The 27,319-nt window shown below is 50.5% G+C and overlaps 1 protein-coding gene across 1 annotated transcript in view; it reads right to left on the minus strand.

The window, feature by feature from the left end:
* Positions 1-526: 526 nt before the first annotated feature.
* LOC311531567 (carbonic anhydrase 15-like) overlaps positions 527-27,319 on the minus strand; it is a 28,418-nt gene continuing 1,625 nt past the window's right edge. The window contains exons 2-8 of the mRNA XM_084649047.1: positions 15,619-15,654; positions 11,362-11,532; positions 10,677-10,837; positions 8,825-8,917; positions 5,049-5,115; positions 4,211-4,377; positions 527-2,461 (exon numbers count right to left, since the gene is read on the minus strand). Coding sequence (XP_084505173.1) covers positions 2,246-2,461; positions 4,211-4,377; positions 5,049-5,115; positions 8,825-8,917; positions 10,677-10,837; positions 11,362-11,532; positions 15,619-15,654 — 911 coding nt within the window. The 3' untranslated portion in view covers positions 527-2,245. The remainder of the gene's footprint in view (positions 2,462-4,210; positions 4,378-5,048; positions 5,116-8,824; positions 8,918-10,676; positions 10,838-11,361; positions 11,533-15,618; positions 15,655-27,319) is intronic.

The following is a 27,319-nucleotide window of genomic DNA, read 5'->3' on the forward strand; positions in this document are numbered from 1 at the left end:
AAGACTATCCCAGGCCCATGTAAAGTTAATGGATGTTCCAAGCACCCTTACAGACTCAAATGAGGGGGGCAATTAAGCCTGTTTACATAGAAGAGACACCTACAAAAAATGGAGAGACCACCCAAGGCACATGGCAGGATGGTGCTAAACTGTGTGGGCTGAGGGGTTTCCCTGGTTGCAACCGCAGAGAATAGAATATTGGTTTTGCTGCCTGTGTATGGTAGAGGCAGGAAGCCAGCAGGAAGTCTGGAGAAGCAATTCTGAGCCGGAGCCTGGGCTGTCTGTTTCTACTGGGTTCAGGGGAAAGGACTTTGGGCACATTTTTTGTCACTAAACAAGATCATGGCCAAGAATAAACCTGACTCACATACTGATTTTGCCTCCTAATGGAAACATCCCCTGCAAGACCTCGAACACTGACGATCAGCTAGAGCCAAATGGGGCAACCCCCCTCGGCAGGATGCTATGGAGACGCACAAAGTATCAAATGGAAACAAACAAAAAGCCAGCTGATTCCGACCAGAGATGTAAGAACCCTAGATTTATTACAATTGCATTTTGACATCATTTAAACATTTCTTCTCATTCAATAGAAAGCACTGTGTGTGTCATATCATCTGTCACTCCAAGTATAGCGCAGTTGGCAAAACCAAAGGGATCACATTTGTAAATATGCCGTTACTGGATGTAAGGATCCAGTCCTGCAACGCCAGTGCTCAACTTTAAGCATGTGAGGAATGGGAGAGTTAATGGGAGGTCTCATGTGCTTAAAGTTAAGTGAAAGTCTTGGCAGAATCCAGGTCTTAGTTATTATTTTTTAAACTAGCAATGAACATTCCTTCTCCTTTGGTCCCTCACTATTGGCTCTTAAGCAAAGTAGACGGTCATGGGATAAGAGAGAAGGTCCTCTCATGGATCAGTAACCGATTAAAGGGACGGAAACAAAGGGTAGGAATAAAGTCAGTTTTCACAGTGGAGAGAGGTAAATAGCAGGGTCCCCCCAAGAATCTGTGCCGGGACCAGTGCTGTTCAACATACTCATAAATGATCTGGAAAAAGAGGTAGATAGCGAAGTGGCAAAGTTTGCAGACGATACAAAAATATTCAAGACAGTTAAGCGCAAAGCAGACGGTGACGCGTTACAAAGGGATCTCGCAAAACCAAGTGACAGGGCAACAAAATGGCAGATGGCATTCAATGTTGATAACTGCAAAGTAATGCACATTGGAAAACATAATACCAACTATACATACAAAACAATGGGGTGTAAATTAGCTGTTGCCACTCAAGCAAGAGATCTTGTAGTCATCGTGGATAGTTCTCTGAACATATCTGTTCAATGTGCAGCGGCAGCCAAAAAAAGCGAACAGAATGTTAAGAATCATTAGGAAAGGGATAGATGATAACACAGAAAATATCATAATGCCACTTGATAAATCTGTGGTATGCTCATACCTGGAATACTGTATGCAGACCTGGTCACCCCATCTCCAAATTGATTTATTAGAATTGGAAAAGGTACAGAGAATGGTAACAGAAATAATCAGGGGGATGGAACAGCTTCCATATGAGGAGGTATAAAAAGACTGGAACTGTTCAGCTTAGAATAGAGTCCGCTAAGGGGAGATGTGATCAAGGTCTATAAAATCGTGAGGGATGCGGAGAAAGTGAAGAAGAAATTGTTATTTACCCCTTCACAACACAAGAACTAGGGGTCACCCAATCCAATTAATAGGCAGCAGGTTTAAAACAGACCAAAGGAAGTACTTCTTCAGACAACGCACAGTCAACCTGTGGAATTCATTGCCAGGGGGCGTTGTGAAGGCCAAAAGGATCACTGGGCTCAAAAAAGAATTTGAGACATTCACAGAGAATAGGTCCATCAATGGTTATAAGCCAAGATGATCAAGGATGCAACCCCCCTGCTCTGAGTGTCCCTGAGGCTCTGACTACCAGAGCTTGGGACTGGACGACAGGGGATGGATCACTCGAGACTTGCCTATTCTGTTCATTCCCTCTGAGGCATCTGGCATTGGCCACTGTCAGAAGACAGGATACTGGACCTTTGGTCTGGCCCAGTATGGCCATTCTTATGTACCCCCTGCCAATCTGCTTTCATTTCATTCATCATTTTCAGTCCTGTGGCTAGAAAATGATCACAGTGTGGAAGCACTAATTTGAAGAAATCATAAAATAATCACAAACCATTCATGACAAAGAAGGGAGGGAGTCGGGAGAGGGGCTTTTAGGAGGGGCCTGAGAAGTGGACAATCTGGAAAGCCAAGAGCAGAGGAAGGAGCAGGAGGCTGACACTGGGCATGGTACTGAGGCTGATCGTGGCATCTTTGGACGCGTAGACTTTTCGGTTCTTGAGAGGCTGTGGCGGTCGAAAGTTGTTGGTCATTTTCATCAGAGACGCGCCAGTGGCCGGGAAGTGAACTGTGTTGACAAATGCGTTCAGCTGCAGATATGAGAGACACAGAGAGATTTCAAGCCATTTCATTATGTTCAGCCAAAATACTTTTCAGGCCCCTGATTCAGCAAAGTTTTTAAGCACATGCTCATCTTTAAATGCACATTTAAGGACTTTCTTGAACGCGGATGGACTTAAACACCTGGTTCAGGTTAAGCACGTGCTTTGCTAAATTGGGGCCTAGGCAGACATCAAAATCCATCCCAGTGCTTCCCTGTGACTCAGGGTTGCTCATTCTTGGACAAGGCTCCTGATACTTGGCATTTTTCTTAAAGACCCAGCTCCTGGAGTCAAGTGATCCCATGAGAATCTTGCTTCAGGTAAAAAAAAAAAAAAAGTTTAATCTAGTTCTCACAGCTGTGGAGAAACCCTTGAAAACAGGACTCGAGTTCACCCAGCAGCTTGGAAACCAGCAGGCCAACACCATGAACCCCAGATTATTGTTTTTGGAAAATCTCCTTATATTTGAGGCCCAACGGATGGCTTTGGAACGCACTTGGCTGGCCAGGCTGTGCCTGCCTCAGGGAAGCTGGGTTTGCAGAGCAGCACTGAGCTAGGAGAGGAGGACTTTCCACCAGTCTGCCTGTTCCTCTTGGAATCAGGAAAAGGAACCAGCAGGTAATCTGGGGCACCGCTGCCCATACAGCCTTTGCCCAGCGTTCCTAAGAGGGAACGTGCCAGGCAGCAGGGCAGTGTACCCGGAGCACAGCTGGCTGAACTATTTGATCTGAACAACCTTTGTGGCAAATGTAGCTCACTTCTGGGAATTTCTGGCTACCCGATCCCCAGTTTATTCAGCAGGGTTTTGGTGGGGAGGTTGCAAGGATGTTTCTGGAAAGACTGGGGGTGGAGAGCAGCTTTTCTGTTCCTTTGATTTACTGTCTGGCTTCGTTAATTTGTTCCTGGTTGCTGATTGCCGCTGGCAGGCAATGTGCGCTACCCATGTATGATTTTTTAATGTTGCCTAGTGGTCATGATTGATTAAGTTGCTAGAAAACGAGTTAGTTGTCAGGGCCCCTAGAGCTTCTTGTGCAAGTGATTTATTATTGTTTCAATCTAAAGAAATAAAACGAAAAGTGGCTACATAAGTCACATCATTGTTGCTGCAGCCATCCAGTTAAGGAGAAGAAACGACTGTATTCACTTTCCAGCACAAACCAGTGAAAATGACATGGGACCTTCAGAGCTTGAAGCATGAGCTAAACAACTGTGAGCTGTGACAGGCTGCCATCTTCTGGGGACACAACACGCACACTGACAATTTGGTACTCTGGCAACTGCCCGATACTCACTGAAGAACAAATAATATTACGCTACTAATCACAGCAGGAGGAACTTCGTGCTCTTATTTTCAAAGATAATCAGCGTACGTATGGGAGGCGGGGTTTGACTCCCCACGGGTTGCCCAGCCCTGACACACAGAATGGTGCAGAGTACCGTCCCCAGGAGGTGATGCACCAGGTCGGAATTGCAAAGCCCGTATTGCTTGGATGCTATTTCCCTTGGGAGCACATGTACTTGAAATTGTTATTTGTGCCCATCTGCAATGGGTTTCAAGTCCAGCACCCGCAGCAGATGGTCCTGTGTGGTATTTCAGTGGGCACGGATGGTAAGAGGAGACAACCTGAGCAGGATCTCTGCTCCCTGAACCGCTGACCAGGAGCTGGGAATGGGAAGGAACTCGGCATACTGAAGACCCTCTGCTGGATTCACCAGAGAGCTGTGACGCACTTTTACCTGAGACTGGCTGATAAGAATGGGCTCCTCAAACAGTGTCCAGACGACAACCTCTGCGCAGTCCGGGGTGGTCAGGGAGCCCTGATAGCGGTAGTACTTGGACAGATTGGCCATGCTGGGAAGAAGGTTGTTCAAGCAAAATGTGGATGCTAAATCCACAGAATCCCCTTGAGAGAGAGAGAGAGAGAAAAACCATCAACATTAAAGCCCATCTGGGGGATGAACGACTTGGAAGAGCTGACACTTCTAAAGCTACAGTGGGCACCATTCAACCCTGCCTCCCCCCTTGCATCCTTTGCCACCACAGATGCTGCTAGACCACCAGGTGCAACGGCAGCATCTTGGCTCCGCCTGGCAGACCCTGTGGAGGCTGCCCTCACTGCTCCTCCACAAGTCAGTCAACAGGTAACAGTGTGAGCATGTGGCAGGAGGGCATCAGGCATGGCTGACATGCTTTGCTTCTCCCCTAGCACAGAATGAGAACCCAACACGGCATCAGCAGGTCATTGGCTCAGACAGCCCCAAACTGGCCCTGGGTTCCAGACTTTCCACACCATGCATGGGCCCCAGGAAGCCCAGTGCCACTGATTTTCAAAAGGAGCTGGGAATTAGACAATGGGCAGGCCATGTAGTTGGATGGCAGTAACATACCTGTGCCCACATTGTGTTAACCCACCAAGAACTACCCAGTTACACTGGGGCATGGAAATGAGTCAAAGGTCCTTGAAATCAGTGACTGGTGCCCCTGCATATCCCCTTCCCTCCTGCTTCTGGGTTCCTCTTATCCTCTATTCTACCTGCCCTGGAGTGGAGATGACAGAGGAGCAGGAGGACTCACCTTGACGGGAAATGTTCTTCAGGCCAGCTACAATCGTGTTGTAATTGGAGTTATCAGCATCCGACACCTGCCAAGCATTACAGAGGGAGAATGAACGACCGGCCAAGGGCAGATCTCGAGGATTCTATTTAAAAGGTGAGTCCAAATGGTTCCAGACAAAAACTGGGTACCTGGGAACCCAAGTGCGTTTGCAGCTCTTGTGGAGAGCAATGGGTGTCTGGACACCTATGCTTGTGCTGTGCTTCTCCACCTTGGACTACGATGGAGATTTTTATTCTACAGCACCTGCTAATCTCAAAGGATCCAAAGTGCTTACAAACTAACGTGTGAACTATACAGTTGGCTCACGTCCACCTTCACTGAAACTCAGCCACCTGCGAGGTGTGCGCAATCATTGCTCATCAACACGCAGCGACTCTATCCAGCAGTGAATAATAGCATCTTGCAGACGCTGCAGGAGTTCAAAGAAGGCTGATGTCAATACCGAGGGTGAATTGGGCCATGGCACTGGAGTTAACACCCACCTCTTATGAAACATGCCATGGGATCTTTAGTGACATTTCCCACATGAGAATCATAGAATATCAGCGTTGGCAATGACCTCAGAAGTTATCTAGTCCAACCCTCCTGCTCAAAGCAGGGCCAATCCCCAACTAAACCATCCCAGCCAGGGCTTTGTCAAGCCTGAATTTAAAAATCTCAAAGGAAGGAGATTCACCACCTCGCTATGTAACGCATTCCAGTGAGGATGCTTTAAAACTTCCTTTACATGCCTATTGTAGATTTCACTACTGCTCCCTAAGCCGTGCCCACAGTGAGCTGCTATTCTGCCAGGGGAAGCAATACAATAGAAAGCTGGGATGTCAACTTCAGTTATTAAATGGTAGTTGAATGCTGTCTGCTCAAGCTGTCAGTCAAAACTGCCCTTTCTCTGCCCTGATCAACAGCGGAATGTGGGGGGTATTTTTAAATCTCCAAGATTCAGTATGTTTTTCAGTGACAGCTTAATGGGGGAACACTCCTGCAACCATGCATTGCAGACAAAACTGCAGACAAAGGCTATGATGGGATAAGGATCTTATTCTGATCACAACATAAAACCAATCTCAGGTTGCTAGGTCGTAAGCTCCTCTGCAGGGCGGGCGAGGTCACTGTACCAGACAACATCCTGATCACTATCCTATCCCAGCAAACAGCAAAGTAGGTGACTAGGGAGGCCCCCAGCAGACATGAAGCTCCCACCCCGGCATGCTGTCAGGATAGCTGGTGGGTTAAGCATCTTTGTGAGACGTGATGCTGGTTTTCATCTCACCGGTACACAACAGGGTCACAGCTACCAGCAGAGAGGCAGAGAGAGAGAGAGAGAGAGCAGTAGGGGACCAAAACACTTCTCTTCCTATGCACCTGCTGTACAGCCAAATGTCATGGGCTCAAAACAAAGCCAACAAGGCTGAGAGAAAGGGTGATCTCCTGGTTATAGCACAGGACTGCAAGTCAACAGACGTGGGTTCTATTTCTATATTGCTAACTCTGATTCACAAGGTGACCTTGGGCAAATCACATCGCTGATCAGGGCCTCAGTTTCCCTGCCTATAAACTATGAATAATAATCCCCTTCATCACTAGTGTTTCAAAGCACTTTGAGGTCTGTGGACAGAGAGCACTATAGAAACACAAGGTTTATTATTATTAAAAAGACTTTTTATCCATACTTTGCGTTCTCCCCTTGGAGAGAACAGAAGCAGCTTTCTAAGTGCAGTCACTGTACGTAAATATTTGCACTCCTTTCCTCTTCCCTTATCTCTCACACACACACTCCTAGCTCCAGATGAATGGCTCTGCACTGACATAAACCACACAGGTTCGCTGCCACGTCAGCTAATTGAAGTTTTCCCAGAACCCTTAAGCTATTGCGTGTGACTTTCTTTCATAAGCGGCATAATGGGCAGTCAGGAAAGCTATTTTCAATGGTGTTTACAGGTGTCTGGAACCCCAGCTGCTAACACCATTGTCAGGAGGGGGATATCATATAACTGATTCACACAAGTCTGATTCAGCTCTCACCATTCCCCTGTACTTTGGAGAGCTGGTTCCAATGTGACCCGGACTCCAACCACCCTGGCTTTGCACAGTTCATATCCAGGGGAGCAGGGGAAGAGAGCACTGCCCCAGCTGCAGCAATGGTCTCGCAAACCTATAACCTCCCAGCTGACCTCCCACTACCTATCTGCTTAACTTTAATTTTTAGTCTTTCAATAGTATTCTTTAAGGTTTATAAAATCTTTTGGACAGAGAGAGCAATCCGACTGGCTGATGATCTCTGTTATGGCACACGTGGCAACGTAGAAGGTTTTGTCTTCTGTGCACTGCACCTTTATATTTCTAGACATCTGCTGGGCTCCATTCAGCTGCACAAGAGACACCCACACCGTGCTGTCTCCTGGAGACTTTAGTTTTGTTCTTTCTTGTTTTATTGCTGCTTCTTAATAAAAAAATCAGAAGTAATTTAGACTATAAGTGTGTTGATACTCGGTGTATGGAAAACAACTTATGTAATTAATGGACCAAAACCTGCAGTGATCAGAACTCAGATACAGTAATGCTCCTGCAGGGTTCAAGTGCTTTATTGAGCCTGGAACATTACTTGCAACCCAGAAAAGGCTAAGTGTGTGTGCTCAAGCCTATTCTTTCTGGAAGGAAATGATCAATAGGGTCCATCTAACCCCACAGCCCCATCTGATCCCTCTTTATGCATTCTAAGTCATTTTTCACTCTTGGGCACATCAAACTGCAGCAAAAAGCACATGGTTCATAGGAGCTGCAATGACAGCCAGAAGGTGAATGTTGTCAGACATGTGACTTTCTGCACTCTAAGTGGCCTGGCGCTGGAATGAGCAATGGGGGAGCTCTCGGGATGGAACAGCCTTTGAACTAAATGAGAACTTAGCTACATTCTAGGCAGCTCCCGACAGCAGCACAGCGTTGGTGGGAGAGCTGGGTGAATCAGGCTGTGATAAAATACACATTTGTCCATTTGCTTTACAAAAACAGGGAACCCCTGTGACTGCCTCAAGATGCCACATTTGGTTTAGCTGCAGTGCAATTCAGTAGTGATTTCTACTCTGTCCAGAGGGTTCGTGTTCTTGGGTTATTCTTCCGTTGGGGTGAATTTAAAACCTTTCCCTGCTGCATTCCATTGGATGCACTGGGCACAGAGGGCTGTATTTTCCCCTGTCCCCCGGCACTCGATGCACCAGTTACATGGTGGATTAACATCTCAAATCAGAGATTAAACCAGTAGTTACCGCTAGGGTACAGTAAACACAGTGACTTTGAAGCAAGCCACAGACGTGTTTCTCGGGCCTTGCAGGCACACAGCCTGTGACCTGAGGATTTGCAGCACCCCTGAGCTGTGGCAACCAGACCCCAGGGCACTGTGGGAGTGTTTCCATCAGCTTTGGAGGCAAAGTGCCATTTCTGGTCCTGGTTAAAGGGGCTGACTTGGCAGGGTCAAGGGTCTTTAGACCCAGAGCAGGTACTCTCCGGGCAATGCCCCACCTGCATGCCCCAGCCTGCGAGTCTCTCTCTAGACTGATGCCAATGATACAAGCTGGTGATGTGGCCGCTCAGCACAGCACAGGATGGGATCTCCAGCAATGGAGGGTTTGTTTATTAAAGGGCTTAGAATGCAGGCTACTCTCTGCCACTTCCTCAGGGTAACTCGGAGGAACCTGGCAGTGAACGTGCAAGCCGGAGGCAGGGCGTTTTTGACGTACCTTGTACAAGAAGCCCAAGACAGACAGCCCATTTGGATGCCCTTTGGCCTCGCTGAAGGTTTTGTACTTGGTGTTCATGTGAACAACGTGCAGCTAAAGAGGAAGACACACAGAAGGAGGGTGAGACCTGTTCCAAGCCATTGTGGTATTTTACCCCATCAGTCACAGGGACAGCAAACGGACGCTCAGCTCTCCCCTTCCAGCGCCCTTTGTAGCCAACAGCGCACACAGCTCCTTAACGCTGTGGGCATCCACATCCCTGACACTAGGGGCCCTTCACACCACTCTGGAAGTGCAAGAGGGCCTTAGCATAGGTATCAATGACAGTCACACTCACTCTGAGGCCTCTTTACGCTGCCAGAGTGCCATAAAGGGCTCTCCGTGCAAAGCAGAATCAGGCCCTCGGTGTTTTACGGCTGCATTAAAATGTCATTCCCTCCAAGAACAGGAGGGTACTGGAGCAGTTGCGCTCAGGTATTCCCTGGCTACCTACTCTCCCTGGGCATGCACTCTGCAGAGACACACCCGTGTTCATTCATGCACCCCGTTGTACATAGCCTCATAATCACCAATTAATATACGGCTCCTAGAATAGGCACAAACTCCGGGGCTGGAGCTACAGACGCCAACTTTCCAGTGTGCTGGTTTAGCTCACTGCTCAACCCCTGGCTCTGCCACAGGCCCTGCCCCCACTCCACCCCTTTCCGCCCCCTCCCCTGAGCCTGTCGTGCCCTCGCTCCTCCCCCCCCCCCGCAAACCCGAGCCTCCTGCACGCTGATCAGGAGGTGCAGGGAGGGAGGGGGAGGTGCTGATCAGCGGGGCTGCTGGTGGGTGGGAGGCGCTGGGAGCAGGACTGGGGAGCTAATGGGGGGCTGCTGACATATTACTGTGGCTCTTTGGCAATGCACATGGGCAAATTCTGGCTCCGTCTCAGGCTGGGGTTGGCCACCCCTGTGCTAATGGCTCATTAATGACCAGGAAACAGGTCCATTCCAGTATCCTAAAGCCCTTAGCAGTTTGCCCAGTCAGACAGTTTGAAGGGAGGGATATTTATCACCTTATAGCTCCAAACAGGATGGGCATCTTGAGTCAAGTGGGAAGGATGGGGAGGAAACACTCGCTCCTCATGAAAAGGTCGCCATTTTTAAATGAACCATACTGAATGTATTCTGAGCGTGCGTCCCAGCAATCTCTGTAGCTGCAGGATCCCATGCCCCACTCATGGGACAGACTCCGGTGTGGAGCAGCTTAGCCTCATGGGAGTTGTCGTACAGGTGCCTCAGGTGCCGGTTTTCCTCTATGGGCTGGGCTCCTCACCCGAACTATGTCTCCCATGACGTGCCGCGGCCTGGCGCATGGCCTCCCTTCACTCAGAGGGGAGACCGTGCTGCATCGCAGAAGGTGTCGTCCGACAAGGGAACCAGGCCTATAAAAGTGAATGGGTGCATGAGGGCACCTGAACGGCAACTCCCATGAGGCACTGTGGCGGCATTTCAGAAAAGAAATATTTTGGTTTACGATTATTCACTGAAACTTTGAAATTGTCCGCGGAAAGCTTCAATGAAAATGAATATTCATTCGTTTTTTCATTGGAATTTTCCAGGGGGACGGGGGAGGATATTTTCCAACCAGCTCTGCCAAACACAAAATCCAGAGAGATGTGGGTTCACCTGGGGTTTGCTGAACCTAAGATATACACATTTAGCTGGGATCTTTTGCGGTTTGAGTGCACAGTCTTAATCATGATCTTTGTCAGCAACAGGGGTGGAGTTCTCAGCAATATGCTGCTGTGAACACTACCGCTACTATGAACTACAACTCCCATGAGGCATGACCACCTCTCCCCACTTACCTCCATGGGGAATTGGTCTCCATCAATGGTATGCTCTGAGCCGTTCCCCTTGAGGGTCCCCCAATGGAAGTGGAACTGCAGGGCTCGGTACTTCTCAAGAAGAATCCCAATGGTGATATTGATATGTTCGCTCACAGACTCGCCTTCCAGTCTCATCATCGCTGTAAATGGGCCAGAGCGAAGTTACAGAGGGAAAACACATGGCTGCAATCCCACCAGCCTCACCCAGGACATCGGTGACCTCTCATGTACACAAAGCAGATGGGGTAGAGGTGGCTGGGAGCGTGGGAGTGAATACATGTGAATGGAGGAGCACATAAAAGAGTCCAATCAGCCAGCTCACACCTCTATAATTTCCATGCAGCTGGGCAAACCTCAAGGCCATTCTTCTCGGGCACAATGCATTCTCAGGTTAATAACAGAGCCAGATGCAAGACTGTGAGCTTCTCTGGGCAGGGATCATGTTCTGTGTTTGTCCAACACCTAGCATGCACCATGGGGTCCTGGGCCATGACAGGGCTCCCAGCTGCTACCACAGTAGAAATAATAAATACATCATACTGAAGGGAATCCTGCAACGAGTCAAGCTCACTGATCCAGCCCTGGGCAGTGCAGCTCCCTGCGGAAAAGAGAGTTTGAGGGGCCAAGGAAGGAGGGAGAGAGGGAGTCTGGCACAAATACCCACCCGTGTGCCCGTTATTCATGAGCTTCCACTTGCCCGGCGGGGCCTGGTCGTAGCCCTCAAAGAGGATGTCTCCTAGGTTCCTGTCCCTCTGCACTTTGCGCCTGTCAATGTTAATGGGCGACTGGTTATCTCCCCCGCAGCCTTTTGCCAGATCCTTCCAGTACCTGGGGCCTGGAGAGAGAGGGAGAGAGAGAGAGAGGGAAGGGGGGAGAGGGAAGGGGGTAAAACATGGGCCACATGGGGGCAAGCTACCACAGAGTGAAGGGTCCTGGTGTCATCATGTGAGGACGCCAGCAAGAGGAGGCTTCCTGGGGCGCATGTTAAAATGGAGCTGGGTTTGCCAAGGGCTCCTGGCTTTCCTGCTTTAACTGAGCGAGTGCTGGTAAATGCATCCCGTCCGCCCGCGAGCTCTTTCTGGCCGCAAAGGACACAGCACCCGCCAGCGCTTTCATTAGCCTCTCCCTCCATGCACCCCCCCCATGAGAGACGGCCGCTCACTTAGCCGACCTTCGTGAATATTAATGAGCCGGGTCTTAGTCAAGCCTCATTCATAATTCAGCAGGATTTCCTCGCTGGGCCAGGGCCTATATTTAGCCTGACAGGCGGCCCCTGCTCTCTGAGCTAGTAGTTACAGTCCCTGAAGAGCAGATTCTGCTTCCCCGAGTAGCTTCCTCACTGGGTTTGGTTTCTTCTTCCCCCCGCTCCTCCCACGTCTCCCCTGCAGAGGTTCTCCGCGCCCAGCCGCGCCCATCTCAGCCCCACCCCTTCGCCCTGCTTTGGCCGTCGTTCCCCGCCACACACAGCTCCCTCGGACACGGAGGCCTCCCCGCCCTGGCTGGTTGGGGCTGTTCTCTTGGATCTATGCACTAGCAGCCATTTGGATGCTCCACAGCCACCACGATGGTCACCTGTAAGCCTGAGGCCTTCACGCCAAGGCAGCCGCAAGCCTTTGTCCCTGCTTCACTCCCCTGATAAGCCATCAAGATGGAGCCGAAGCCGCCCCATGAGGCCACGAACACAAAAGCGTCATTGGGCTACCGCAGTCACCACGATGGAACGTGGAGACAAAAGGGGACAGGTGCCCAGTGATCGAAGAACCATCACACCACCACCGGTGAGCCCAATGGCAGCACATGGCTGGCTCTGCTGTCTACAGCTGTAGGCTGCCAGGGAGCTGGGATCGTTTCAGTGGAAACCATGGTGAGTAACATTAATCTGCGAGGTGCGTAACCTTGTAACGAGGAAGGAAGCCAGACAGTCTCCCTGATCGGTAATGTTTTGGCTGCTGAAATCCAGCCACTCCACTTTATAATGAGCGGCACAATAGAACATCTGCTTTATTGCAGCGGCCCAGAGTCTGGGAGGAGAAGATGCCACAATTAAAGCAGAACGCTAAGCCAACACATCAGCAGTCCCCTCACTCGCCACGTCAGCTGGAGCCCAGGAATGAGGTCACTGAGATTTGGCTGTCTCTGAACCGCATGGGGAGTCAGGGCCTTACTCCTGTCACTGGACAGTCAGGAAGGCACTTGGACACCCATGGAGCAAAGCGGCTGGGTCCTTCCCTTTTGCTCCACACGTGATCAGCATCAGGCACTGAAACAGCATTCCAGAGGGAGTGGTGCTCTTAGCCCCATTTTACAGATGGGAAACAGAGGCAGAAAGCCACTAAGTGACTTTCCCAAAGGCCCACAAGAAATCTGCGGCAGATCAGGGAATTGAACCATGGTCTCCCAAATCCGAAGCTGGTGCCCAAACCACTGGGCCATATTACTGCTCACGCATAGAAGGACTGTGAGGAGCAGGCCAATTTGTATCAGTACAGATGTGTTTCATTGATACGACCAAGAGGGATAGGATGGAGGTCTATAAAATCATGAATGGTGAGGAGAAAGTGAATAGGGAAGTGTTCTGTACCCCTTCACGTAACACAAGAACCAGGGGTCACGCAATGAAATTAATAAGCAGCAGATTTAAAACAAACCAAAGGAAGTACTGTACTTCTTCACACAATGCACAGTCAACCTGTGGAACTCATTGCACAGGATGTTGTGAAGGCCAAAAGGATAACTGGACTCAAAAAAGAAGTAGAGAAGTTCATGGAGGATAGGTCCATCAATGGCTATTAGCCAAGACGGTTAGGGATGCAACCCCATGCTCCAGGTGTCCCTAAGCCTCTGACTGCCAGCTGCTGCTGGGACTGGACAATAGGGGATGGATCACTCGAGAATTGCCCTATTCCGTTCATTCCCTCTGAAGCACCTATCATTGGCCACTGTGGGAAGGCAGGATACTGGGCTACATGAACCCTTGGTCTGACCCAGTATGGCCGTTCTTATGGTAACATGTACTAAATGGCATGCTTCAAAAATCACACTAGTCCTTACAGGGCCACATATATGCCAGAAATAAAATACCGCACAGATATACATATAAGTCCTCAAAGAAGTCACTCTCATGTATAAGTCCAATACCGGCACATAAAATGTACCCTCTTTACGTACCATTCCCATGGAAGTTACCCATTTCAGTTATACTTTATATTAAGACTCCATTTTATAAATAGTTTATAAAGCATTAATAAATGATTCATAGATGTTGTAAGTATGTTACAGACACGAACAGTATGTGTGATAGATGGTTATCAGCACCTCATTCAGAGCCATTAGAAATAGCTATAAGCCATGGTTATAAACAACCTGCTGATCTATTGAACTCTAACAATTGATTAATCATTCATTTACATATTTATTGAGTTTTTAACCCTTTATAAACTATTTATAACTGCTCCTTTAATATCAAGCGTGACCGACATTTTAAATGCATAACTATATTTAAGTATGGGTAAAGCAATCCGTTTATTTTCTTGGTGACATCGCGAAGGGCATTTCTCACCTCTGAAATGTAACCGTCCACCCCACGCTGTGTTTCCCAGGCTCTTCTAAGCACAGAGTTGGGCGGTGAGCCTACATGTCAGAATGCCAGGCTGACGTTTCACATCGCATCTCTGTTTTCTCTTTTGGGTAGCAGGCTATTGAACAATGTTGCCGACTTCTGGCCTCTGCTGAGAGCCTGGCACCATTCGCACTGCTCAATAGCCATTTTCTATTTATAAATCAAATCTTGACCTCAGCAAAAATGGGGAAGCCGAGTGCAAATGGATCCTTTCCCTCAGCCTGGCCCTGCAGTCCTCTGTACAGGGGTCCCATTCCAATGCACCCCCTGCTGTCCAGGGAAGCTCTGACCACACGCATCCACAGCATTCTGAACGTGACACTGAAAACCAAATCCCACTCCTCGGGGAAGTGAAGGGCTCCCAAACGAGCGAGCAAGATGGGTGACAAACGAGTGGGGCCTGGCAGGGCAGCCGGTAGCTCCTGACTCAGTGTCGCATCAGAGCAAGGCAATGCAACTGTTGCTCTGAATTTCATGAGGCCCCGAAATCCTTTTGTGCCGAGAGCAAAGAGAGCCAGAGACATGACAAAGAGGAGACACGCCGTGCTGAGCTTCTCCCCAGAGCCATGTCAGGAGGTGGACATGCACACTACTTCGGGGTTAAAGTGACAGGGAAAACCTCCTGATCCCAAGGGCCAGCACACAGGCCTTGCCTCCACAGCAATGCAGAACAGAGGCTCCCCTTCGAACAGCCTCTCAAGCTGTCCCTAAGGTCACTGACCGCAGCTCGGACCGATCTGCTTCTTTGATATATTAGCAGGCATGCAATTTAGGCTTCAAAGTGCACTCAAATAATTCACACGTTAGCACAATACGGGTTCACTTCTCCTTCCCTTAGTCGGGTTTCCCACCGGGAATTAGATCACACCTTGTCCTAATGCTCGCTCCACCGCTCCAGGGATCTGCCTGGCCCAGAAGATTTATGCAAAAGACTAAAAAGATCAAAAAGGCCTGACTCTCAAAGGACGTATTCTGCTCCTGCACCAGTGCAAAGGCCCTGACTTCAGGGAAGACAGCCCTGGGTTAGCCTGGGGGGGGGAGAGGGAGTTGGATTAGGCTCAATGGGAATAACCAAGTAGGTGCTTTGCAAAAAGGAATTTAAAAATCTCTCTGAACTCTAGGGTTGCAAGGGCAGTTTTAGGCACTGCAGTTACCGTGATCCCTGCCCGCGGGGCCACGCACGCACATTCACACACCACGCACGTTCACACTGCCTTCAGACACGGGCGTGCACACGGACCTGCTGCCCCAGCACACTTGCCGCCTGCACACAGCCCCACTTGAAACAATTTCTGTACTCACCACATTTGGGATCCTGTGAATCGTAGCACCAGGGAACTGCAAGAGAGAGAAGAATTCAGAATACAAGCTAGTAGGAATGGAAAAAGGTGTTAAAATCCACCGGTTTTTGCAGGGGCAAAGAGCTCGTTGCGTTCTCACTTTTCCTGACCCATCATTCTAAACAGCCATGAAGGGTTTGCAGGAAACCACGCAGGTAGATGCTCAGGCCTTGACATGGGCCTGATTCTACAGAGGCAACATACAGGAGTGAACAGCAATAGCCTCAAAAGCACACCAGGCGACTTCGTGGAGTTGCTCCCTAGCAACCCAGAATTTAAATGAGAAGGGTCAACATGGAGCCCTCTTGTGGTCACCCTTCAGAATACCAGTCACCACAAGCAAGAGGTACTGCAGCGACCCGGTTCTCTGCCCCCGGGGCCAAGCGAGCGTCAGGCTTCCCAACCTGCCCGTGACTGATGTGTTGGGGGACGGAGGAAGGAGGAGGTGGTCACAGAAATTACACAGCACTGTTTTCACAGCAGATTCCTGCCCGGTTTGAGCAAGTTGTCCTGGGCCGTGCTGTCACCGAAATGTACCTGTGGTCATTTTGGCAACAGGTTATCATGGTTTTGATGACATTTTCATTTTTGCGGACACTGGATTTTGCTAAAACCAGCAGTTTTAGAGGTAAATTTGGACCAATAATTAGCTGAATTACCAATACCTTTGTCACTAAAACTGGGTGGCCTCCCTTAAATAACGTGAACCTGGCTGTAACCCGCTAGCATAGTGAACGTGATCATGCCTCCCTCTCACAGCGGTGCCCAGCCAGTATAAAACCTTGTCACTTACTGAGCACAACAACAAGGGCTCTGCTTCAGCGTCAGAGACCGGGGCTGCAGGTTTGAACCCTGCCAACAACCAGAACGTGAGTGGTCCCACTGACTGCTAGCGGACTAGTCCCTGAAGTGAAACACATGCCCGTTTGCAGGACAGGACCTGTATGTGGCGACAGTTTGTTCTATGAGCACCATATTTTATTGCCATTATTTCTGTGAATGCCTCGGTGACCTTCTGATTACAAAGGCTTTGGAAATCACAGATGATGGTAGCCCCTGTTCTCCAAGGCATGGCCGGGCTGTGAGGAGGATTAGCTACACCCCAAGCTCATCCCCCAACCACGTTCACACCCAAAAGCCAGCATGCAAGAACATATCTGCCCCCTTTCTCCTGTGGCCTACAGCAGTAGAGCAGAGGGTTGAAAATCAGTTCATAATACCCCTAATCCAGCATCACACCGATGCATTCCACGCAGGTCGAATGGAGCAGATCTGTCCTGCAGGTCATTACTATAACTAGCATTGGATCAGCTACATTGGTAATCTGGGCCTTACCTTCGTCCAGAAATATTTGCTCAAAGGAAAAGCTGATGCTAAACCCATGGGGGTGGGGTTTGCATTGCAGAGGATGTAAAGAACAAAACCTACTAGAGTCCCTTATTACCAAGCATTTTCAATCTTATTGTTCATGCATCCAGTACCAGGCCCATTCCGTTGGCCTTCTGCTTGCTACAGTTCAGCATCTTCTGTCCGAGACGCAGCCCGAGGAAGGACTGAGCTATCCAACAGCAAACACCTCTCGTGCTCACACAGGACACCCGCTGCTTTTTGAGCCTCACGGGGCAGCACCAGAGGGTTCAGTCCAAAAGCACTTTGGGCTGTAGCCTGCCTTCCTTCCCCATGCCTAATTCCATTCACCGCCAGGGGAGTTTTGCCTCAAAATCACTGATGGGCTTGAGCCCTTCTTGTACTTCATGGGACTGTGGATCTCCTCTTTCCTACAGCGTACAGTAACTGCCCAGGCCCTTCACACACACATATAAGGGAGATACAGATTAAACTGAATCTCATTTCTCTAGATCATGCTCATAGTTCTAGTCTCTCTAGATCCCTTTGTGTTAATTCTCTGTCCTCACCAGCAATTGCAACACCACCCAAACATCATCTGTACATTTCATGTGCTTTTCACCCCTTCTTCCAGATGACTGTAGAAGATGCTAATTAAGACTGGATCTATCCTCTATCCCTGCAATAGCTGCTCTAGAATCGCCTGCCAGCCTGATACGCTGCCACTCGTCACTGCTTTGTTTATAGTGCTGCTATGGTTTTTGATCTGTCTCGCTAATCCTGGCCAGTCCAGTTGAAATTAATTGTGAGAGCAAATTTTCAAGAGACCCTATGTCAGCGTGCTTTAGTGAACGTCAAACACAAAAGGCAATTGTCTGCATGCCTTTCATCCACTGACACCACTGTCCTGCTATCAAAGGAACAAGTCTAGTTCATTGGGCAGGATCTGTTCTTGAATCCAACCTGCTTAGTGCTCATAAACTATGGTTCTCTTGTCTCTCGGTGTTTCATGATTTAGTCCTCACTTTATAACAGTTGCGCCGTTTTACTCGGAAGATCTGCAGGTTGGTCATTGCCAGGATTGCTCCTGCTTCATTTTATCCATGTTTTTTCTCCAGTCTTCCACCAACTCTCCAGCATCATCCTCTCTGTCAGTTCTGAACACATCAGGGTTTGGTGATGCAGGGTAAGCAATCTGCATACGTTCCAGTTAGTCCCCTACTTGTTCTTTAGGGACAGTTCATTTTACATGTTGTCCGAAATTAATTATCATCTACCAGTGATCATCATCGCTATTATGACAGTAGTGCCTAGATGTCATACCTGATGTCAGGGCACCATTGTGAGTGGCTCTAGGAAAACCCATAGTCAGGAACGATCCCTGCCCTAAAGAGCTCACCATCAAAGTAGACAAGACAGACAGAAGGTGGGAGGCAGAACTGAGCTCCTCATCCCTGCTCCAGCCCTTGTATGCCAGGTGAAAGGGATGTGGCAGCATCCAAGGGCTTTACATGCCCTGTTTCTGGCTAGTAAAGAATTCTCCCATACAGAGAGGGTGGGAGACAGCCAGAGGGCTGCTTTCAAAGGGATGAGGACAGATTATGGCAGGGGGAAGAGAGGGTGAAGGGGACAGGCTAGGAGGAGAGCTGGGGAGGACACACTGGAGGGGGAAGAATAGGAGGCAACAGCTTCCTGTCCAGTTACAATAAACACCTTCCTGTCTCAGGCATTTTCTTGTCTTCTTCCCACCCCATAAATACAGCAACAAGCTCTCATAAAATCCTTAGCACTTGTGTTCAATGCCCCATCATCATTTTTACTGGACCAATTTTCCCTTTTATCTTCTGCCTATTAATAATAGATCTAAAGAGACCTTTCTTAGGAGCTGAGATCTTCGCTGCAATCCAGCATTCAATATTAGCTTTTGCTCCTCTAATTATCCCTGTAACCTGCTTTTGTTTATTTTTATAGCTCCTACAATTCTCTCCCTGAGCAGATTGATTATATTTTTAACCTCCTTATAATTGCTTGTCCTATTCTTCACATCTCCACTTAACCAGACTGGCCTTTGTTGCCCTTTTGTGTGTTTACTCTGGATTTAATCAAGATGAAAAACTCGGCAACAGTCCCCTCCCGGCTCATTTCACATATTTCCACATTACATTTCCAGACACCCCTTTTCTCCTTCCCACAACGCTTAGCGCTTCTCATCCACAGACAGCAAAGCACCTTCCACGGCAGCACAGAAAGTTAATGGACTTGCTCAAGGTCATAGAGCAAGTCAGTGGCAGAGATGTGAACAAGGCTCAGGAGGGCTGTTTCCCATGCTGGTAACATGCCAGCTGGGCCATGGGGTCTCTGTAATGTCTCATTACTGTTGTTACTCATATATTACAGTAGTCCCCAGAGACCTCAGTCAGAGCCCCATTGCACAAAGTACTGTGTGTACACACACTAGACTGTGAGCTCTTTGGGGCAGGGACTAAGTACAAAATGAGAGAGCAGGTGGCTATAACAGACAGGGCAGCACAAGGTAACATGGACATGATTAAAACTTAATAAGGAGCAGTCACAGCACGCCAGCCTTCATATTTCAAATCCAGCAACGATGGGCTCACACGACCCTCAAGGTTCTCCAACCCACCCCACCTATCTCTCAGCCACGGCTCAATGGCTAACAAGGTGACCACCTTGGCTGCTGCAGCGTACCATGTCCCCCCAGGAGAAAACTCTCTTGCTGAACTCTCACAATCAGTAACAGAGTCATTAGACCCTACAGTCCCCGTTTCTAACCCTGGCACTGGGGAATAAACCTCCTGGCCTGAGGCTCCTACAGCAAGAGATAAGGGTCACCAGCCTACCACGCTGTCCTTTTCTGATGCCGTGTTAAAGCAAACCGGTTCCCTCCTTTCTCTCTGCGTGCCCCTTCGCAGATTTCGTTTCTCACCGAAAAGGAGAGCCACCCGCAGCCACTTCCTCTAGTCCTGGGGTCTTTGTCCCAAAACTACCCATGGAATTTGTGATCAGGGGATTCTGTTTCTCACTTTGCCCTGGTTATTGGTAGCTTGGCTGTTTTTCTTAGCCCCCCTTAAACTCACACACACACATACATCCGACTGTCTCCAAGGAAATCCACCCGTTATTTGTTTGTTCTCCTTTCAGAAACTGCCGAGCTGGCAGCAGGCAGCCCCGTATTCATCATTTCCTAATTTACTGCAGCTAAACTATCACTCAGTCCCCAAGGCTGCAATGGATCCTTCCCCAGCTGCGTCACTTCGGCTGATTTGTTTCTCTCCAAAGCTCTGGGATGACACACTGAAACTTCTCTGGCACTCAGTCGTTCTCCTGCTCCCCGGACCTCTGTCCCCTGAGCCAGAGGTGGGGGTGAATTTCAGTTTGGGCGCAAGGAACTGTTTGGGGAAATGTTGATCTCCTGCCTTTGGATCCTCTGCATCTGCCCGTGTGAGCTTTGAGTCTGATCCTTCTCAAAACCAAACATCTCCCATGCTCTGCTTCCTCCCACCCCTCCCAGACACAGCTGCCCTTGCCCCCAGTGATTTGCCATCTCCTCCCCTCCTCAACACACAGCAGTGGAGTGGCAGCCTGAGCCTTCACGCATTAGCCTGTGCTGGCTAGTTGTTAGCACGTGGTGCTGGGAGTCAGGACTCCTGGGTTCTACTCCCATCTCTGACGCTGCCTTGCTGTGCAATCACACAGGGACAAATCTGACCTCAGCCCGTCTCCAAAAGCTGAATGTCACGAACACAGGACCAGGTCCCCTGTGGCGCTTCCCTGCTGTGTGCCTCAGTTTGCCCATTTGTCAAACAAGGATAAGAATCCCTCCCTACCTCCACAGAAGGTTGTGAGGCTAAACCCATTCATCACTTTGATCACTTCCAAGAGAAGGCACTTGTGCTGCAGAACTGTAAAGGTAATTATTTACTAGTCCTCTCTCTCTCTCTCTGCCCCCATAACTCTGTATGGCCAGAGCCCATCAGAGCTGCAGGCTAGCCTGCAGCAGAGGGTGTGTGATGCCAATCCCACTGGGCTTTGGGTTATGTTCACAGCATACACTCAGAGAAGTCTGCTAAAAACAGAAATGCGCTTGCCGTAAGGTGCCCTGTAACACTGTTTAGAATTCGGACCACCACCACACAGGAACCCCAAAACAGAGAGAGCTAGAACAGGCTGCTCCCTAAAAACAGAATCACAACTCACCCCACCTTGCTCTAGAATGGACTTTGATTGCACGCTTCCCTACGGAGCCCCCTAGCCTGGAAGCAGGGCCAGGAAGACCAAGAATTTCAAAGACAGACCATAGTTTTAACCTAAATTGAAAAACATTGCACACTGGGACACTGAGCAAACCTTTCCAATGCACCCTGAGGCTCACACACACCTTCTGGAGCAGTCTGTAAATCACCCTGCCCCATCGAAGTATCACCATCCAGACCCAGCAAAGGCAAATTACCAGGGAAAGCAACGGCTCCTCCAGCTTCTCCCCGCAGAACAGGATGGAGGAGGCTTGTTGCTAATAAGTGTGCAGGGTGTGATTGCCAGGGCCCACTGGGGTCACTCACCTCCTGCTCCACACAGCTGGCTGTCACCTCCCTCGCCCTGGCTGCAGCCAGAACTGTGCCATTCCTAGGACGGATCGGGGCAACCACCCCGGACCCCAAGCTTTGGGAGGCGGGGTCCAGGGCAGCCTGGAGGGCTAGCAGGGGTCCTGAGGCCAGCAGCAATGAGCGACCCGGCCCCAGCCCACCCCACCACGCCGGCTCCCGGCATCACTCGGAGGAGGGCACGGAAGCCGGAAAGAGGTGGGGCGGGAGCTTTGGGGAAGGGGTGGAGTGGGGGCGGGGCCTGGGCCGGAGCCGGGGAGTTGTCCCGGGCCCCCTAGGGACGGCCCTGCCTGCAGCTGATGTTTCCAGGTAAGATTTGTGCTGACCCCCCCCAACCCATTCATTTCTCCAGACTCCCCTCTGCCTATGCTACTGCCCCTCCCAAAGGTTAAATCAGCCGTTGGATGCAAAAGCTGTCAAAATCCCCCTCCATCACAGTTCATTTTGTATTTCCACGCCTGAGCACACAGGGCCGAGACATGCGCTGAGCCCCGCGAAACAATTGTTCCTAGGTGCGCCCGAGCAGAGGGCATTCAGCTGGTGGGCACCAGGGCATGCAGCACCCACCTCGCCAACAGCATGGCCCCTGCCTGTAAGCCCGGAGCCAGCCGCCATGACAAGGCCTCGAGATCACTCACATAACCCCATCTGGCACATTCTTCATTGCTCAGGTCTCCAGCGAGACACACCGGAGCCATGAACAAGGGTCAGTGCCCCGCTGGCCCCTATCTCTGCTCCGACAGTGCTTGCTTCATTTATAGCATGGCCCCAGCGCGCCAGGGAAGTCCAGCACTTCACGCTGCGGGAATGCAAAAGAAGGCAAGCGACTGGAGCCAGCTCTTCCCCTCCCCTCACCCCCACCAGCAGCCCGACCAAGCACTGTCCAGTCTGCATCCTGCCCTTCAATGCTTAGGTAGGGGCCTAGGTGGGTTCATTGTGTCTAGGTAGGCGCCCAGGATGGGAGGCGTGTGGGGAGAGACTGTATGGGGTGGAAGCTGGAGGGGAGGTGTCCCATGCTGGGGGGCATACAAGGAAGGGTGCATGGGGAGGCGGATGGGGAGGGAGAGGCTCCACGGGGCGGTGAGTACGTAGAGACGGGACGTGCCTGGAAAGGGGCACCCGGGAGCCGGGGGCGGGAGCAGGGCACATGGCAACACGGTCACCATGGTGTATGTTGGAGAAGTTTCTCTCCTCTGAGCTGACGGCCAAACTCAGCCCGAGTCAAGGGCAGACGCTGCTGTAACTCAGCCCGAGTCAAGGGCAGCGTGAGGCCCACGTACGTCAGGGCGGAATTTGCTCCTGAAGGTTCCGCAAACACCCTGAGCAGGGAACTCTTCTCTCCCCTTCTGCTCCCCGCTCTCGCTTTCCCCGAGCTGTGCGCTATCCCGCCCTAAGCACAGCGCACTGAGCCCCGCCCCAGGGCTCTCCCACACTGACTGAGCCCCGCCCCAGGGCTCTCCCACGCCGAGCCCCAGTGCGGGCTCTGCTCCATCCCCACCCTTTGCCATTGGTTCTGCTCCCCGCTCTACCCATCGAGAAAAGCTAAAGGCCCTTCATGTTTTTTAAAAGGCCCATTTCCTCATGCAGGCAAAAGTCCCACTGCCACGCCCGGCGATACATCATGAGTCACCAGTCATCTCAAAGGATGCTCCACACCCTGTCCTCAGCCTCCCCCAGCATGGCCCGGAAACTCAGCAAACTCAGGCTGTGTCGGACCAAAGGGGAGTGAATCCCGCCATTTACCTCAGCATTTTATCCTATGTCCCCCATCGTGGTATCGGAGAGCTTTGCACATTTACTCCAGGATGCACGTGAAGTTTTCTGTATCTGTGCGGGGGGTATAAGAAAGCCAGGAGAGAATACCCTTCCTCAGCCCCCAGGCATTGCTTAGGTTGTGAGCTCTTTGGGGCAGGGACTGTCTTTTTGTTCTGGGTTTGTACAGCACCTAGCGCAACAGGGTCCTGGCCATGAGTAGGCTCCTGGCGCTACGATAATATAAATAATATGCGATATCTTCTAAGGGCTATTAGCTTGAAATGTTGCACCCTGCTATAGGGCTGACTGTGCCTCTCTCTTCCAGCTGTGCTCAGGTAGAGCAAAGAGTCATAGCTACAGGCCAACTAAACTACACCTGAGTTATCTAAGAGTATCAGTCCTGCCCCTACCACCCAATGCACTCTGATGGGACATGCCAACCACACCGACATCCGGGAGGATGAGAAGCCCAGGTGAGCCTTGTAGGTCATCTGTCCCAGACCTAGATGTGATATTTGGAAAGCACACTCGTGTTTTAGGGACAGCCTTTGGCTTTCATTCCTGTCCACCAGCTCAACAGTGACACCGGGGCCAAATGAAGTCTTTCTACCACATTCTGTCTTGTACCAGCTTCACAGTTTTGTTCCTCTTTCAACCATTTTGTTGTGTGTCATTTTTCCCCACGTCTATCCAACGCATCCTCAGCCTTCCCCTGTATCTAGCTTCTTGCACTCTAGTGCGTCTCCCCACGTATAGTACACTTACTGGGTCAATTCAGGCCATGTGTCCAAACCACCCACAGTCATCTTTCTTCTGTAACAGGGTTATTCCTTGCTTAGCTGTTTTCTTCTCACTTCATCTTTTGTTTTGTGCTGCCTTGAAACTCTCAGTGTTCCCGCCAGCCAGTCCCTTCCGCAGCCAGCGCCTTTCGTTCGCTGGCTTTCCTCACTCTCCTACATTCTAACCCATACAACGGCATTGGCAGGACAACTGTCTCATATATGCTGATTTTTGCTTTGATTGAAATATCTTTAGCCTTCCAGATGTCAGAGTTTTATGAATGCGGTAGCAGCTAGTTCAATTCTTCTTTTTATGTCATCTTCACAGTTTCCATTCTTCAGCGCCTCCAAGGTTCACACATTCTTTCCCACTCGTTCTAGTTCTTTGTCTCTGGGTTTTATCTTTACCTCTCCCTCGTGTCTTCCAGCTGCCATAATTTTTGTCTTCTCTGTGCTGATCTTCAGTCTGAGTTTTGCTGCTTTTCTGATCCACCTTGTCAGCCGTTCTCTGTAAATCCTCCTTGGTCGATATCATCTGCGAAAATACAGTCCACTGTCCTCCTACACAACATGACTCCTCCTGTACCAAGGTGAACAAATCTGGTGATAACATGCATCCTTTCTCCTCGGCCATCCTGAGTCATTCCGTCCGATTCTTGTCTACTCCCACTACACTCATCACCTTGCTGTCGATGTTTTTCATCAGCTTGATCCATTTCTTGGGGATGCCAGAGAGTCTCAAGACTCGCCATAACCCAAAAGATAAAGTCCTTCTGCTTTTGGGGCCGTAGACAGTTTGTGATACCTTCAATCAGCAAAGCAAGTTCATCACAGTGGTTGGTCTAGTCAGGAATTCAAAGCACTGAACAATACACACTCCTGCCATTGCTACAAACACCCACGTTTGTGCTGTTACTCACAATTTCTTAAGAATTCATTCGTTCGGCCCAAGCACCCCACCACACACACACACATATATTCACACTCTATGGACGTGATCCAAAACCCATTGAAGTCAATGGAAAGGTTTCCAGTGACTTTGGATCAGACTCTAACCTCACCTGTCCTAGCCTGAGCTAGTCTATAACTCCACCTGATTCTCAATTTCCAGCAGATCCTAGAACAGTGGGGTCTCAAATTCTAGTCGGGTCCTCTGCGCACTGCACTCAGATGACCTGGACCTGAAGCAACCTCCAGTAATTCACTCAGAGCATTTCCAAGCATCTCCATTTGCATGTGGTGAAACCTGCACATCTGTATGAAAATGTTCGTTTGCATTTGCAGATTAGGTCATCAGAAGCCTCACTAGCCAATCAATTCACCCGAGGATTCAGCTGGCACATTCATGGGAGGCCACTGTGTTCCTTCTGCTGCCCACTGTGGCAGAGCATCAATCGCCCTTGCAGGTTCTTCTGTGAGCTCCTGCAACAGTGACTTCAGTTCTCCGACGGGATCCCGACAGGGTGACCTCCTGTGCTTTGGAGGGGCTTGAGTTTGCTCTGACTGGAGCACAGCTGTGCTGCAGGCCAGCTTCCCTGTTTGCAGATATCCTGCGACACTGGGCTTCCGCTGATCCTTTGGGCAAGGAACAAGGAGCCTGCAGCAGGCCGAACCCCCCGGCAGGGGTGCTGTGCAAAGAGCCACTGATCCAGACAGACCGAGGACACAGCTGGGTGCTGAAGGCACAATTTCAAGGGGCTCTGAAGTTGTCTAATTGGGTGCAAGTCAGGCACAGCCAGAGTAGCAGCAGTGTTACATCACACACACACACACACACACACACACACCATTCCCCACCAGTAAGTGACTGTACCGAAGGGGCAGTTCAGTCTTTATGCCCACTCAGTTCTTGGCTCTTACACTGGAAGTGCCAAATGCAGGAGACAGGCAGTTGCCTGGACTGGAGCAAGTGTCAGCCCGGGAGCTGGACTGGAGCGGTCAATCATACATTCCCACAGGCCTACAGAGCAGCTTCCTGGCTCCGGTCGCTCACGGACCTCCTGGGATGGCTTGGAACCAGTCACTTGGCAGTAAGGGGCAAAAAATCTCATTGCTGATCCGTTGAGCCCCCCACCCTGCACTAGGCAACCTTCCCAGTGCACAGTGATGGGCTGCAAGGTCCCTCCATCTTGCAGTCTGAGTAGGTGAGCAAAGGCTCTACATCAGAGATGGGCAAACTTTTTGGCCCAAGGGCCACATCTGGGTATGGAAATTGTAAGGCCATGAATGCCCACGAAATTGGGGGTTGGGGTGCGGGAGGGGGTGAGGGCTTCGGCTGAGGGTGAGAGTTCTGGGGTGGGGCTGGAGATGAGGGGTTGGGGGTGCAGGAAGGTGCTCCAGGCTGGGACCAAGGAGTTTGGAGGGCTGGAGGGGGATCAGGGCAGGGGGAGGGGGATCAGGGCTGGGGCAGGGGGTTGGGGTGCAGGCTCCGGGCGGAGTTTACCTCAAGCAGCTTCCAGAAGCAGCGGCATGTCCCCACTCCAGCTCCTAAGCAGAGGCGCAGCCCACAGGCTCTGCATGCTGCCCCATCCGCAGACGCCACTCCTGCAGCTCCCATTGGCCACAGTTGCCAGCCAATGGGAGCTGCAGGGGCAGTGTGCAGAGCCCCCTGACCGCCCCTACGCGTAGGAGGCATGGGGGGGGACATGCCACTGCTTCCAGGAGCTGTGTGGAGACCTCGCATGCATAGAGCCGAGCCAGTCCCCAACCCTGCTCCCCGGCTGGAGCTCGAGGACCAGATGAAAATGTCTGAAGGGCCAGACGTGGCCCTCGGGCTGTAGTTTGCCCATCCCTGCTCTACATCAAGGTGTGTGGATTTTCAGGCTAGACTGGCCAACGGCAGCTGCTGTACCACTTAAAGCGTCCATATGTGAAGAAGAGAAGAAGGAGCAGACCTTGAACCGAATGGCTCAGAGGCTCGGCAAACGAGTACGGCTCGTCTCGCCTGGAGCGCACAGGGCCCACAGGTCAGTAGTTCCATAAACAAAAGGTATTAGCAGCTGGGGTCTGATCAGTGGCTTAAGTGAAAGGAGTTGGGAGCCTGGTTGTTCCTAGTGGAGGAAGGTCTGTGTAACCTCAGCACCGACCAAGACACTTATTGGCATCCCCAGCTGAGAAGCCAAAGCTTGGCTGGGCCGTGGAGACAGCTCTCCCCCGTCAC

Source organism: Lepidochelys olivacea (genome assembly GCF_965140295.1).
Source record: "Lepidochelys olivacea isolate rLepOli2 genome assembly, chromosome: 15".
NCBI classification, from domain to species: domain Eukaryota; kingdom Metazoa; phylum Chordata; order Testudines; family Cheloniidae; genus Lepidochelys; species Lepidochelys olivacea.